Source organism: Corythoichthys intestinalis, chromosome 6 (genome assembly GCF_030265065.1).
Source record: "Corythoichthys intestinalis isolate RoL2023-P3 chromosome 6, ASM3026506v1, whole genome shotgun sequence".
NCBI classification, from domain to species: domain Eukaryota; kingdom Metazoa; phylum Chordata; class Actinopteri; order Syngnathiformes; family Syngnathidae; genus Corythoichthys; species Corythoichthys intestinalis.
The window spans coordinates 20,664,538-20,680,906 of record NC_080400.1 but is presented as its reverse complement, the minus strand read 5'-3'; the positions used below and the strand labels follow the sequence as shown (position 1 = coordinate 20,680,906).

Sequence of the window (16,369 nt, the reverse complement as noted above, 5' to 3'; positions counted from 1 at the left end):
CGATGCTAGGTGGCTCCAATAATACCTAACTGTAGCCGATAGCCTACAAACTACGCCCACATGATATGGTAGACATGGTAGAAATCACATATATAGAGAATGAGATGCGAAATGACAGACACGAGGGCGTTAGCAACATGTAAAGTATAGGAACTAGATGCGTTAGTAAACAGCCGCCATCTTAAAGCAGTACACTTCGTAGGAAGGCTTTGTTGTAGAGAACCTTCCTAGCGAACCTAAGTAACTTTTTATCTAAAATACTCCTAAATCGACAAAATCTTGACTTGAATCTATTTTCAAATGATGAAACAGTTTTAAAACTTCCACATGTCAAAAGTAGACAGAAGGGAACTAATGCAATAATGGGAGCAATTTAATAACTATTAACGGTTGATTCAGGGTAAAGGGTAAATTGCGGTAAAGAATTGGGCTAGGGCCAATTGTCCCAAAAACCTTTTACACTTCAAAAAGTGTGACCTAAGGTTGTTTTTTTTTTTGAGGATATTTTGAGGAAAAAAAAAACAAAAACATGAAAATTATCACCAGTTACTTTGCCAAGTAACTAATTACTCCTACATTCAGGTAACTGAGTTCCTAACGCAATTACTTTTTGGGAGAAGTAATTTGTAACTATAATTATTTAGTTTTTTAAAGTAAGATTAACAACACTGGGTATAACCCATGTCACATTACACGGCAATTTAGTCGGCTATAAGTCTGAAAGGGTTAAGTGACTAAAAATAACGACTGCAGACAAAATAGCAGACAACACTCTGGTGTCGTAAAGTTGAAATCAAGTCGGGTACATCGTAACACGGGGACTACCTTTAGTGTAGCTTGGAACGAATTAGGCGATTTACATGTAAAACGCAAAAAAATTCATGATAAGAATGCCACTCCAGAACGAATTAAATTTCATATCTTGAGGCACCACTGTACCTTCTTTATTTTGTAGGGAGAACAGTCTGATTGGGGAAAAATGTACACAGTAATTATTAAACATGACTTTGATTACTCATTTCAATCTTGTGCATCCCCTGGAGACTACACAGAGCAGTGCATTTGGGAATTTTTTCCTTGGACCTATTTAGACGCAGACAAACAGCTGTTAAATGATAGATGGAAAATATTGGTACTCGAAAATGGGGCACAATATTGAATCCTTTTGTGTTTTATCATTGGTGAATTACTGTTAGTTCTATGAATATGTTGCTGGCATATAAGAAAGATTTGAAGAAGTGTTTGTAATCAATTATTGTAAAACAAATTAAGAGGAATAGCTTAGCAAAAGTCGCTGATAGTGCAGCGGCACATTTGCCTGACTTTGGCACAGGCAGCGAGGGATCGATTAATTCCCACTCAGTCGTGGTTTGATTGTGAGTTCCAATGATTGTCTCTGCGTGTGCCCTCCGACTAACTGGCGACCAATTTAGTGTGCAGTCCACCTTTTGACTGTATTTGGATGGATGGATGGATGGATGGATGGATGGATGGATGGATGGATGGATGGATGGATGGATGGATGGATGGATGGATGGATGGATGGATGGATGGATGGATGGATGGATGGGTTTCCCATGTAATCCTTAAACTTCATCAGCAACCTAATTAGAAATAGCTAATCTAGCTGTCAATACATTACAATTACCGTAATTTCCAAAATATAACGCGCATTTTTTCCCCCAAAATTAACTTGTAAAATCATGCTGCGCATTATATACGAGTACAGGGATGGAGACAGAAATATATATATATATATGGATCCCTTTATTGCCAAACGTATCACATTTGATACACCCAAAATTTCATGATTTTGAGACTAATTCCGAATTTTGACAATTATTTTTGAAAAAAAAAAAAAATGATGGATGCAAGTCCACACATGCATCTGCAGGTTCCATGAGAAAAACAAACAGGATTCAGCATGGGTTATAGATATCAGAGTGCTTATTACACATATTCATTTTGACTTTTCTTTTTACAAATTTGAAAAAAAGGTTTCATTAGGACCTTATTTTTCAAATTTTGGGATTCTCTAATAATTGCTTCATGTTGCAGGTATTTTAGGGATATTATATATATATAAAGACTGAGTTTTTTTATTGACACGGCCATGTTGTGTTGAAGAAAATGTATGCGGCGATCCGTTGCCGACCATTACGGTATATGACGTCACCATTTTGTTTCGGTAATACTTCACTCTAATTGGTTGAATGATTTCGTCTGTGTTAAATTCTGCTTTTTTCACTCTTCATAAAGCACAGAATTTAGTTTTTTGAACTCATTAGAGTCAACGTTCATTGCAACTCGGACCATAACAAACGTAACACAACACAGACTTCCTGTGTCTGTCAACTATATCTATCCCTCGGGTGACTCAAACCCAATTAACAATAGTTCCCCTTGTTACCGTCTACAACGATGCACTCTTTCCGATTTCCGACTTCAGTCCTCACTTTTATTTTACCGTATCAATCCATGGAAGAAACATTTATTCATCATGATGAAACGAGCAAGTTATACAGCAGCATTTTTAAAAAAAGTCACATCTGTTTTGTTTTCTCCTGGATTCTGGTAAATTGGAGAAGTTGTCAGATCATATTATTACCCTGCATATTGTCACTTTACGGTAATGTTTTGAACTACCAATGTGCTATGCTTGTGCTGTGTTTCACCAGTCAGTAAAATGACATTTCTGTATCTGTACACGAGCTCTGTTTTCTTGTATTCTTCTATTTATTGTTGCTAAAATTAGGTTGCGCATTATACACGGGTACAATAATTTCCCCTAGATTTTACAAGTAAATTTGGGGTGCGCCTTATATTCGGGAAATTACGGTAGCTTTTTAACTGCATGTGGACACAGTGCAGAGATTTACATTCACAGAGTAACATGATATAGTACAAGGTTACACATACATTATTTAACAGTAACAAGTGGAAATAGATAACTATTCTGACCTTCTCACAGTAGTGTCCCATCGGGCAAATATGCTGTTGTGGCCTCTCCGAGCGCTGTCCGGCAGGACAGTAGTAGCCGACGGAACACTGACCACTTGGCTCAGTTGAGCCTCTCTGGTGACAGTAATGACCCAGAGGACACGGCTGACACGACTCCACCGAGAACCCGCCGCGAGAGCCTGGAAGCAATGTCATTATACAAAAAAGATTTGTACACATTTACAGGAATGTAATTGTCTAGTAGACCATAAGATTATCAGCTAATGTAATGGGTGAATTATCATATAGGTTTTTTGAGTTATGTCTGAGTGCACAATACATGATCACACAGAGCCGAAATGTAATACAATTCTGGCGGTTTGCCGCTAGACATGATTACAATTACCGAACATGATTAAACCACTTTGTGTCTGAAATGATTCATAAGTGCCCACAGGAGTGAAACTTTTCATTTTGTTCTTTCTTACTGCGCTGTAAAAAAAATCATAGCAGTTCACACGAGGACATTACAGTGTAACAGAACAGAGGATTAGTTGTTGCATTTCAGTTGAGCATTGCGTCTCGGTGCTCATTTATCAATAATTAAGGACATTACAACTGGGGGTAATTGTAGGATTGTTTGCTTGATATTATTTAAATTCCATTTTTTTTTGGTGAGTTAGTTCTTAGAACAACAATAATCTTAACAAAAAATGTGATATAATGTGAATTATTTTTAAACAAGAATAACTTGAAAATGCTTGTGTTTATTAAATTCTTAATTGATTGAGTCCACTCAAATCCACTCACGCTGCTGAGAGCAGCCTCTCACTTACACAATGAGTTGCGACAGCACACTACCGTAAGTGTGTAACAAGCTAAACGATGATTGACACATCTGTGCCTTTAATCGTAGAGCTAAAGAGCCTTCACTCGCCAGATCAAAGCTGCAAACCTGTCAATCATCGTTAACTTTAAGTAGCAAACTGTAGCTGCCTGCTTACCTAGAAAAGCAGCAGGAGAGGAGAGTGAGAGGCTGTGCGAGCATGAAGCAGAAAAAAATCACAAATACTGTAATTTTCGGACTATAAACCGCTCATTTTGAATCCTGTGGCTTATAGTCCAGTGCGGCTTATTTGTTGATTAATTTCGGGTAAATAGGTAACACTTTATTTGACAGCATCATCATCAGACTGCCATAAGACATGTCATAATTATGACATGACACCACCATGGGTATTAATGAATGCTTATGACAGATGTCATTAAGTGTCACCCGGCAAATTATGTCACCAACTCCATTTATGTCCAGCTCGGATCTTTTACATATATTCAAAAGTTAGATAATTTACCGGATGAAACAAAATGATGTCTGTCGTAAGCATTCATTAATGCTCATGGCAGTGTCATGTCATGTCATAATTATGTTGGTCTTGTGACAGTCTTATGGTCCCACTGTCAAATACAGTGTTACCAAATTCCATAACAAGCAGTTAATGAAACAACTAGAACAGTAACTGAAGAAATAATTAGCTTAGAACATCAATTTTGACTGTTATTTACATCTGTAGTACTGCAATGCATGCTAGGAGACATGTTGGACGACAACAGTGTTGACAGCAGGTGGCAGCAGAGGTTGACTGTCTCCCCCAAGAGAACAGTGATGGCCATATGAAGCTTCTTGAAGCAATGTAGCTTTGCAGCCAATTTGTTCAAAGCTTCACGGTGGTTCATTTTGGTCTTATGACTGTCGTTTGATGCCGGTGTTAAATAAAGTGTTACCGGTTAATACCTTTTGGTGTAAATATCCCATAATGCAGTGAGGACAGCTGCGGCTTATAGTCCAGTTCGGCTTATCAATGAACAAATGCCGTTTTCGTATTTAATTTGGTCGGTGGCGGGTGCGCCTTATAGTGCTAAAATTAAGGTATATATTTTTAATTAAATTTGCATGTGTTTGTCTCTCATACTTTTAAGCATTGTGTTTTCTTGTGGTACATTTAAAACACATTTTTGATCTGTTGACCACATTAGTCACGTAGCATATTTAAACCACCCTTATTTGATAATACTATGTTTCAGAATTTTCTTAAGGCATCTTTAGTATGTTATGTCTATATGCATCTAAAAAAAATAAGCTGAAAGCGCACAGTAGTGCTTTGGATGTCAAATTCGTCTCTTGTAGCACGTTTCCCCGGCGTAGCACATTTTGGCAGATTAAAGTTTTTTTTTACTACTCTTGTCTCATGTCATCCCGTCTTTCCTGTTCATTTTGCTTTTGCTGCTCGTTTTGTGAAATATCGATAGTGCTGTCATGCTCATTAATGTTCCTCTCGGGTTCAAATTGAGAGGGCTGAACAGATTATATGTTTATCTAGCGAGTGTCATATTCTGGAAGCCTGGCAGTGTAATCATGTGACGTCACCGCCCTGCGACGTAAACAACAATGGCGACCTTCTAGTTAAACTAGTTTTACAAATTGTATATAAATGAAAACATCAAGAGGGGTTTCGATATCAAAATATTTTATCTCATAATAACGTTTATTTTAAAGAACTACAAGCCTTTCTATCCGTTGATCCCTTTACAAACCCGATCCTCTGAAAAATGGCAGGATCGGCCTGATTTCCGATCATGTGATCGGATCGGGACATCCCTAATTGGGATTAGGTATTGTCATCGAGTATGGGCATCCTTATTTTTAATGGTGTTGGTTATGGACAATCTGTGATGAGCGCAGAAGTCCAATAACAAATTACCAATCTGGTTCTGGTCAGAGGAGTTAATATGGCCCACTAGAGCCTATGTCAGACATGTCCAAAGTCCGGCCCGGGGGCCAAATGCGGCCCGTGGTCAAATTTCATCTGGCCCCCAGCCTCTGTCATAAAATCAATAACGTCTGGCCCGCACACAGACTTAATAAATTGGTCAGCAGTACTGCAACCAGCATATGAAGTAGCTTACACACAAAATGCTGCTTCTCACTTACCCACTAAAAGGCAGCAGCACTTTAACCCTTTATCGCCAAATGTATCACATTTGATACAGCTAAAAATTCATGATTTTGAGATTTAGAATTTTGATGGATGTAAGTCAACACATGCATCTATAGGTTCCGTAAAAAAAAACAAAAAAAAAACATGATTTAGCATGGGTTATAGATATTAGAGCGCTTATTACACATATTCATTTTGAAATTTCGTTTTACAAATTTGAAAAAAGGTTTCATTACGACCTTATTTCTAAAATTTTGGGATTCTCTGATAATTGCTTCATGTTGCAGGTGTTTAAGGGCTAAGCAACATTACTCCGTGTGACCCGTTACTTCCATTTTCTAAAATGGCGACAATCGACAAAAAAAGAAAGTTGTGACGGCCGACGCTTCAAAGATAGGTGGAAATTGGACTATTTCTTTACTAAAATATGCAACAACTGTGTCTTGCCTCATTTGCAAAGAGACAGTTGCTGTTTTTAAAGATTTCAATGTGAGGCGATAGTACCAAACAAGACACGCTGACATGTACGACAAGATTACAGGGAAGATACGCAGTGAGAAATTGAAGCAACTTGAAGCTAGTTTAATTTCACAGCAGTAGTATTTCGCAAGACCCCGAGAGTCGAAAGAGAACGCCACAATGGCTAGTTGGGAGATTGTTGAAATTATTCATTAAAAAATTAATCAAGCAAACGTGACACACTGAATGGCTAGCTAAATTTTGCTTAAATACAGTATATTGTTCTACGTAAAGGACGTTGGCCCCCCACATTTTTACCACGCCAAATCTGGCCCCCTTTGCAAAAAGTTTGGACACCCCTGGTCTATGTTGTAGAATGTTCAATTACTTGTTCTATTCTTCTTATAAAACATTTCTTTGAGGTTTCAGCTTTTTGATTGAACTCCCACTTGTACCTGAGAATGAATCTTACTTTGCATTGTTCCATTAGGGCAGGGCAGAGGAAGAATTGTTCCAAGAGGGCAGTAGTGACCTGCTGGGCAAAGGCTGGCATGGGGGTCTTCAGAACCTTTAGGGCAGTAGTAACCCGCAGCACATGGTCCAACTGGAGCTTCAAGACCAGTTTGGTTGCAGTACAAGCCAGTCTCACAAATCCGGGGGTAGGCAGAACCCCGAGGACAATAAAAACCTGAAAAGTAATGGAAAATTATCTCTGAACTCCATTAAAAAGTCTCCACATTACTGTGCATCTTATCAGAATCTGCCCTTCCTACCTCATTTGCTGATATTGATGGCAATCTGCTCTAAAAATGACCTATTTTTAGAGTGACCGCACAGTAACTTTGACATTTTATATCGTACAACACTGAAACTATGGAAACATCAAAAATCTTCTTACTGTTTCAACAATAATAAACAATACATTTAAATTCTTCAGTACAGGAAGCCATTCTAAGTATATAGACATTCAATAGTCCTGTCCTGTTTGAAACCCTGTTCATGGTTTATTTTAGAAAACAAATATACGTAAGCATAAGGAAACAACAACACATTCCAGTAGACCTAGGGGAAATCAGCCATATGGCACAGAAATGACAGTATGTGGGAATTCTGCTGTGTACAAGGAATGAAACGTTTGTGTGTGCGTTCGTGATTGTGTGTGGCAAAGACATACCCACCTTTAGGGCACATGTCTCCTGTATAGGCAGTACATTTCCCATGACGTGGACTCTTGAGGTGTAGCGTTGAGTAAGTCACATTATGGTAGGAATCCAGTTGTGTATCCAATTTGACCGACTCGGAGTCTCCTTCTGTAACAGAACACATCAGATGAAGCGTGAAATATGTATGAGATAATGTAATGTTGTTTCACAGGCATTAAACCAAAGTGGAACACTTCTTATCCGTATGCTGATTTGAACAGCTTTTGATTTTTTAATCATAAAAGGAAGGGAGAAAAGGGTAGAATTTGATTTGGGTTTTTTTATTTCTCAGGAAGGTCACACTGAAATGCCATCTCTTTACAGCACACTTGGCTAGTGAAATGAAACAATTATGGTGGAATCTTTAAAGTCAATTTTCCGTGAGGCAGCACAAGTTGAGATTTAAGGAACGTATGCATAAAGTGATGAAAAAATTCTGAATTCAAACCCAATGGTGCTGAGGTGAGTGGGGGGGACAGACAGTTGTATGGAGGAGGAGGATCTGAGGGCAGAGGACAGAGTTGTAACATGAATGAGGTCGGACAGGTACGGGTGGCCTTGAATGTGAGGAGAAGGACTTTGAACTAGATTCGAGAGTTGACCAGGTGCCAATGAAGCTGTTGGAGGACTGGAGTGATGTGGTAGACGGAGGAGTTCCGGGTTATGATGCAGGCAGCTAAATTCTGGACCAGTTGGGAGTTAATGGAGAGTTTTTTGAGAGAGACCAACGAGGAGAGAGTTGCAGTAGTCCAGGCGGGAAGTGACAAGGCTGTGAACCAGAATTGCAGCAGAATGTGGGGTGAGGGAAGGGCGGAGGAGATTAATGGTGCATAGGTGAAAGTGAACAATCCGGGTAATGTTATTGATGTGCGATTGAAACGAAAGTGTGTTGTCCTAGGCTCTTGACTTGGGGGGAGGGTGAAACAGTGGAATTGTTAATGGTAAGGGATAGGGGTGTAACGGTACACAAAAATCTCGGTTCGGTACGTACCTCGGTTTTGAGGTCACGGTTCAGTTCATTTTCGGTACAGTAAGAAAACAAAATGCAAAATATAAATGTGCTAGTTGTTTATTACACACTTTTGTGCTTTCAACAATAGGAACATTAGCCTATACAAAGCTAGAATTCTGCTCAAAAAGTAGCGGGAAGTTAAAGATAATCCAACAACAATTTGCCTTTCAGACCCCGCGTATTGGTCAGCTTTCTTTCTGAAAGAAAGAAAAAAGAAGTCCCGTGCTAAAGAGAAAAGCAATCCCAATGACAACGATTTTAACATGTATTTTACAAATGAAATGCCTCAATGAACATTTTTTTTTCTTATGAACGGTTTTCAAAAGCTTTATTGATGGATTTTCTCAAGTTAAAGCGCCACACAGAAATGAATAAATGTAATTGTGTAAGCAGTATGTGTGTATTATTCTTATTATTTAATTACAGGTGTTTTAGCTCATTTCAGTTGATTTAAATGGGCTATTATTTATTTTATTATGTGTTTATATTTTACAAATGGGATGTAGTATTAATTTATATTTTATATTTTATGTTGTATAACTTTAGTTCCTATGTGAATATTAGTTCCTACTTGTTTTGTTGTGGTAGGAGGGTTTTGTATTGAACACGGGGCCGTCTTGGTTATTATTATAGCAGAGAAGACAGCAGTAAATCAACAAAGACAAGTCAACTGTGCCCCGATCTACCACTCAAGAGATCTGATGGACTCAAAAAGTAGGTTACGATTGCATATTAGTTTGAAAATCGACCGGATCCACCCTATTTTTACACGAGTGACTTCCGGTCCGATCCTAGCTACCAGTAGTAGTATTGACGCAGGAGGGCCGAGTCACGTGTCAAATAATAAACTCTGCCGTTCTTTTCGCGTGCGTCACGATGAGCTGCTTCTGGGACATGTCTAACACGCGGCTGCACTGCGACTGGTGTGCATAGGCTGATTGACTAACACCCGCGTTTCACTGCGTTCTCGCGGCGGCCACGTTGTCGCGCCATTGACGTTTCTGGGTTATACTGTCCTACCGTGTTGGTCCTCATTATAGTAGAGAAGACGGAGTAAATATACTCTACACAAAGAAACTGTAACCCGATCGACTCACAGCCTCGAAAAGTAAGGGTTAAATTACGTCAGAAACTCGTTCGGTATCCGTCCGTTCCGAACAGAGCATCGCCTACCGAAACGGTTCAATACTATTACATGTACCGTTACACCCTTAGTAAGGGATAGGCTATGTTTTTTTTTTGAGATGGTGGATTTGGAGCCAACGAGGAGCACCTTGGTTTTACTGTTGAGTTTAGGAAATTGTGGGTGAACCAGATTTCTATTTCTGTGATACAGTCAATCCGGGATGAGGGCCGGAGTGAGGAGGGGGGTTCGGAAGTGAGGTAGAGTTGGGTGTTGTCGGCATAGCAGTGCAAGTGGATGGTAAATTTACGAAAAATATTGCCAAGGTAGGTATATTATGAAGAGTAGGGGCCCGAGCAATGTTCCCTCTAAGCTGCTATCGCGTACTGCTTGAACATACTCTGCCCACAAGAAAATCTATGCAGCGCACAAAATAAAATTCAACATGAACGTATTGTAGCGTCACTAGTATTGCCAGCACCGCAGCATTGGTGTGTTCGATACAGCAATATGATGCTCCTATTAGTGCGTTCCATACGGCAACGGGACTCTGACAGCTGTTGGTGCCACTGTAATGTGTCAGCGCGAAACTCCTATTAGTGCGCTGGATACGGCAACGCTTTCAAATAATGTTTTGAACAATATCTATTCTTGAATTTCTGACAAACAAGCTTATTTTAAGATATTTACTTTTTGCTAGAAATAAGTCTGTTAAGAAAAATGCTAGCTGAAAATAAGCTTATTTCACGGTATCTACAGTGGGGCAAATATGTATTTAGTCAACCACCAATTGTGCAAGTTCTCCCACTTGAAAATATTAGAGAGGCCTGTAATCGTCAGCATGGGTAAACCTCAACCATGAGAGACAGAATGTGGAAAAAAAAAAACAGAAAATCACATTGTTTGATTTTTAAAGAACTTATGTGCAAATTATGGTGGAAAATAAGTATTTGGTCATTACCAAAAGTTCTAAATACTCAATCTCAATACTTTGTTATGTACCATTTGTAGGGAATAACGGAGGCCAAACGTTTTCTGTAACTCATCACAAGCTTTCACACACTGTTACTGGTATTTTGGCCCATTCCTCCATGCAGATCTCCTCTAGAGCAGTGATGTTTTGGGGCTGTCGATGGGCAACACAGACTTTCAACTCCCTCCACAGATTTTCCATGAGGTTGAGATCTGGAGACATGCGAGGCCACTCCAGGACCTTGAAATGCTTCTTACGAAGCCACTCCTTTGTTGTTTGGCTGTGTGTTTGGGGATCATTGTCATGCTGAAAGACCCAGCCACGCTCATCTTTAATGCCCTTGCTGATGGAAGGAGATTTTCACTCAAAATCTCTCGATACATGGCCCCATTCATTATTTCCTTTACACAGATCAATCGTTCTGGTCCCTTTGCAGAAAAACAGCCCCAAAGCATGATGTTTCCACCTCCATGCTTCACAGTGGGTATGGTATTCTTCAGATGCAATTCAGTATTCTTTCTCCTCCAAACACGAGAACCTGTGTTTCTACCAAAAAGTTCGATTTTGGTTTAATCTGACCATAACACATTCTCCCAGTCCTCTTCTGGATCATCAAAATGCTCTTTAGCGAACCGCAGGCGGGCCTGGACGTGTACTGGCTTCAGCAGGGGGACACGTCTGGCAGTGCAGGATTTGAGTCCCTGGCGGCGCATTGTGTTACTGATAGTCGCCTTTGTTACTGTGGTCCCAGCTCTCTGTAGGTCATTCACTAGGTCCCCCTGTGTGGTTCTGGGATTTTACCGTTCTTGTTATCATTTTGACGCCACGGGGTGAGATCTTGCATGGAGCCCCTGATCGAGGGAGATTATCAGTGGTCTTGTATGTCTTCCATTTTCTAATAATTGCTCCCACAGTTGATTTCTTTACACCAAGCGTTTTACCTATTGCAGATTCAGTCTTCCCAGCCTGGTACAGGTCTACAATTTTGTCTCTGGTGTCCTTCAACAGCTCTTTGGTCTTGGCCATAGTGGAGTTTGGAGTGTGACTGACTGAGAATGTGGACTGGTGTCTTTTATACCGATAATAAGTTAAAACAGGTGCCATTAATACAGGTAACGAGTGGAGCCTCGTTAAAAGAAGTTAGACCTCTTTGACAGCCAGAAATCTTGCTTGTTTGTAGGTGAACAAATACTTATTTTCCACTCTAATTTGGAAATAAATTAATGAAAAATCAGACAATGTGATTTTTTTTTTTTTTTTAACATTTTATCTCTCATGGTTGAGGTTTACGCATGTTGACAATTACATTAATCGTTTCAAGTAGGAGAACTAAATACTTATTTGCCCCATTGTAAGTGAGTACAATTTGGCTCATAATGTCATGTATTTCTAGTAGATTTACACTGAAAAGAAGGGAATTTAACTAGTTTTAAGGAGGTGTGTTTTTGCAGTGTAGCTGCAATAGGAATTTTGATTGTCCTTTTTGTTTGAATGGTTTTAATGTGTGAGTTTGTTATACTGTACTCCCCTTGTGGTTGTTCATTATGTTTTAATCTATGCCACAACTGGATCTTACCCAGGTCAAAGCAGAATTCTTCCTATGGTTAAAGTAGGACTCTCACATATAACATAGTAGTCATGAACAACAAAATTTTAGTTTTTTTCCTTTTATGTGGGCCAAATGAATCATATTAAAAGTAAACAAATGAAAATTGCTGCTGTAGTTTCATTCTTTTAATAAGTCATGTAACTTGCTATGATCCAGGGTTTTGAACAGGTGTGTGTACCAAAGGGTACACATCTGATGTTGCTCACCGTGGTCTGCAGTGTTCTCAGGGAGCTTGTGTGTCTGCTCAGACACATGAAAAATTTGAGGGAACATTGGGCCCGAGGACAGAGCCCTGAGGCACACCAGAGGTAACTGGGGTGGGTGTAGATGACTTGAGTTGTATATATTGGGTGCGCTCAGAAAGGTAGGATGAGAACCAGTTCAATGGGGTGCGGGTGATGCCAATAATGGAAAGCCGGTGGAGGAGTGTGGTGTGACTAATGGTATCAAAGGCTGCAAATAGGTCCAGGTGGATGAGGATGGAGAGCAGTCCAGAATCAGGTGCCATGAGGAGGTTGTTGGTTATTTTAACGAGTGCTGTGTAGTGGGCGAAAACCAGATTGGAACTGTTCATAGAGGTTATTCTTGGATAGGTGAGAGTGGAGTTGGGAGGCGACTGTTCTTTCGAGGATTTTGGAGATGAAAGGGAGGTTAGATATGGGGCAGAAGTTATTGAAGTTAGTGTAGTCGGCACCAGGTTTCTTGAGAATTGGAGTGATGGCAGCAGTTTTGTAAGAATGTATGACTACAGTATACAGGGTGACCCCCCAAAAAGTTTACACTGCCATAATACAACTTAAATGCCATGTTTATTCATCTTAGAATTAGAATTTAATCACAAATTATACATTATTGTAAAGAACATGTACAGTACACTCTATTTTTCAATGTGTCCTCCCTTAAGTGTCACAACAGCCTCCAGGCGCCTGCGGAACGCTTGACAGGTCTTCTTTATGTAGGATGCTGTCATCTTTTCCCAAGAGCTAACAATGGACCTCTCCAAGGCTGCCACAGAAGTTTGTGGCTTCTTACAGGCACTGTCCTCCACAGTTGCCCATATGCTATAATCCAGGGGATTGAGATCTGGACTCTGGGGTGGCCACATATCACCTTGTCAATCAACTTTTTGGTCCGCACAGATCGGCACTTCCAGACCCAGGTTTTCGTGAGGCTGTTCCAGTATCTTTCAGCTTCTTTTTAACTTTGTAGACTGCACATCTGGATATTCTCAGATTTGCTGCAATCTCAGTAGGTGTCAGACCAGCACGCAGCAATTCAGGTACAGCTAAAGTTTTCTTCATTCTCAGCAGAAGCACAGGAATTGTAGAAACGAGAGATTACCAGCTGCATTGAGTGACCTTAATGAATCACTTAAGCATGACAACCTATTTAGATATGTTTCAATGGCTTTTAAACAAGCAGTCAACTGAGTGTAAACTTTTTTTTAGGTCACCCTGTATACGCACACACATTGCCAAATAAAAATTAGAAAGAAAAAACAAATTCTGAAAGTAGTGCAAGTCAATTTACCAGTATTGTAGGAGTTGTTGAAGAGTGATAACCTGTTGTACATCCAAGGGGTATTTTCTATATTTAATTCTTGAAGTATTTCATAAAGACAGCTGAACTGAAAAGTGTTGGCTCGTGGCGCTGGACTGCCCGCACCTTCAGTACAAAAGAACCCCGCCGAACACAAGCCTGCAACAGAAAAGTTATGTTAATTCTTTCATTGCCATTGACAATGATAGATGTCCAATCGTGTGACTCTTGTTATCCATCTGTTGTGACTTTAAATTAGTTTGACACTCGTGAACATCCAATCCATTGGAACTCAATGAAGCGAATGAACTGGGAGGGATGTAGTGAATGAACATTCATTCATTCGCAGTCAGTCTTTTGGACATGAGTGGTGGCCCATGATTTAATACCAGTAATATAATTAATACTAAAACCTGGAACAAGGCTAGTGTGACGCATTGCTACCAAAACGTGTTACAAACATTAAATGTGTTGGGACAGCAGTTGAAATCTATGGAACCCCCAAATTGTCGAAATTAAATAAATAAAAACTATATTTAAAATAAATACGATTTTGATAAATAACAGGCAAATTGTGTAATATGGCCCTATTATGGAAAGATTTGACAAGATAAGCAAGCGATTTTCACAAAGATTTTTTTCATCATATCTTTTTCCTCAACGGCCTTTTTATTTCATAATGTCATTTTTCACCACAATAAAGCATATGCTGTCAATCAATTACATAAAGCGGAGTCAGTTAAGCGATGACTGGATCTTTAAGTGGAGTCTGGCTAGCTGCACTAGCATTTGGTAGCGACGATGAACTGTTAGATAAACTTCCAGAAAGCATCTAATCAAAAACACGCTGCTGTTGAAATCCTCAGGCAGGCTGAGGTAAAAGCCGTTCATTACGATCCAGTCGGTTTGCAACTTCTCTGTGTAAGTCTGAAAGTGACAAAATGCTAACTCACCTAGCCAGACTCCACGGTCCATTCAGCCAGTCACTTAACTGACTCTGCTTTACGTATTTAATTGACAGCACATGCCTTTTGTGCTGAAAAATGACATGAAATAAAAAGGCTATAGTGGAAAAAGGCAAGGCAAATTTATTTATATAGCACAATTCAACACAAGGCAATTCAAAGTGCTTTACATCACATGAAGATCATAAATATCACATTAAATCAATGGAACATAAAAACAAAGACAATCAAAACAGGAAATAAAATTATACATAAAATTGCATTTAATTTTTGATATTTCCCCACCTGGGATGTTCCGCTCGTTTTTTCCCCTTTTACGCGTGCCACTGCAGTCGGACTGGCTCTGACAAGTGAGTACGGACCGCGGGGGCCCCCCTTGAAAGAGAGGGACTCCCCCCGCAATTTAACGGTGTATCAATACACACCCAACGTTTGGAAGTCGCTTTTGATTTGGTATGTCTGTTTCATTTTTCATTATTTTCGAATGTTAATTTTGTCGTGTGTTCTGAGTTTGTTGTTGATTTTGAGGAGCAGGGAACCTATAAGCGTTATTGTATGTGTGAAAACATGTATGGCAAACATCTGAAACTTGTCTCTATTAATATCAATGGTTTACATAGTCCAGTAAAAAGGTGGAAAACACTATCTAAACTGAAAAAAGATAAAGCGGAAATAGCTTTTATACAAGAAACCCACCTGACGGACGTGGAACATTTAAAGCTGAACAAAATGGGTTTTAAACATGTTTTTTACTCCTCACATAGCTCAGGACGAAGGAGAGGTGTTTCGACCCTGATATCCGGGGCTTTAAATTATGAACATATATCAGAGTATAAAGATAGAGAAGGCAGATATGTAATGATAATTGGAAAAATTGCGGGTAATCTAATAACATTATTCAATGTGTATATCCCTCCCCGCAGTGATTGGACTTTTTACAAATATATACTGGAGTTAATAATGAGAAAAAGTCAAGGTACATTAATATGTGGTGGAGATTTTAACATTGTGTTAAACACTTTACTTGACACTTCAAACGGCAAAGGTGACCATAAAATGATTAGAAGGAAGATGGCACTCCTCATGGAAGAGATAGGTGTAGTAGACGTATGGAGAGAGAATAACCCACGAAAAATAGAATATACCCACTTCTCCCATCCTCATAACGTGTACTCCCGATTGGACTATATTTTTATGTTTAAAAAAGATTTAACACTAGTGAAAAGTTGTGAAATTGGAATCTCCACAATTTCAGACCATAACCCAGTTTCTGTTATTGTCTGTCTTAAAAGTGAGAAAAGATTTACTCTCTGGAGAATGAATAATAACATCTTGAATTGCTCAAATAGCAAAGATAAATTAATTGAATCAATTAAAGAATTCCTTGAATTTAATGATAATGATGAGCACTCCCCTGGTACCTTATGGGATGCACTTAAAGCAGTTATAAGAGGCAAAATTATAGCACTATCTACTTACCAGAAGAAAAATAAAAACTACAAATTAGCAGCCTTAGAGAAAAAAATTGTTAAAACTCCAACAAGAGCATTT

General features: G+C 39.2%; 1 protein-coding gene across 1 annotated transcript in view; it reads right to left on the bottom strand.

The window, feature by feature from the left end:
• si:ch211-286b4.4 (SCO-spondin) overlaps positions 1–16,369 on the bottom strand; it is a 213,633-nt gene that overhangs the window by 94,949 nt on the left and 102,315 nt on the right. Inside the window, exons 56-59 of the mRNA XM_057838220.1 lie at positions 13,845–14,012; positions 7,574–7,705; positions 6,868–7,083; positions 2,962–3,140 (exon numbers count right to left, since the gene is read on the bottom strand). Coding sequence (XP_057694203.1) covers positions 2,962–3,140; positions 6,868–7,083; positions 7,574–7,705; positions 13,845–14,012 — 695 coding nt within the window. The remainder of the gene's footprint in view (positions 1–2,961; positions 3,141–6,867; positions 7,084–7,573; positions 7,706–13,844; positions 14,013–16,369) is intronic.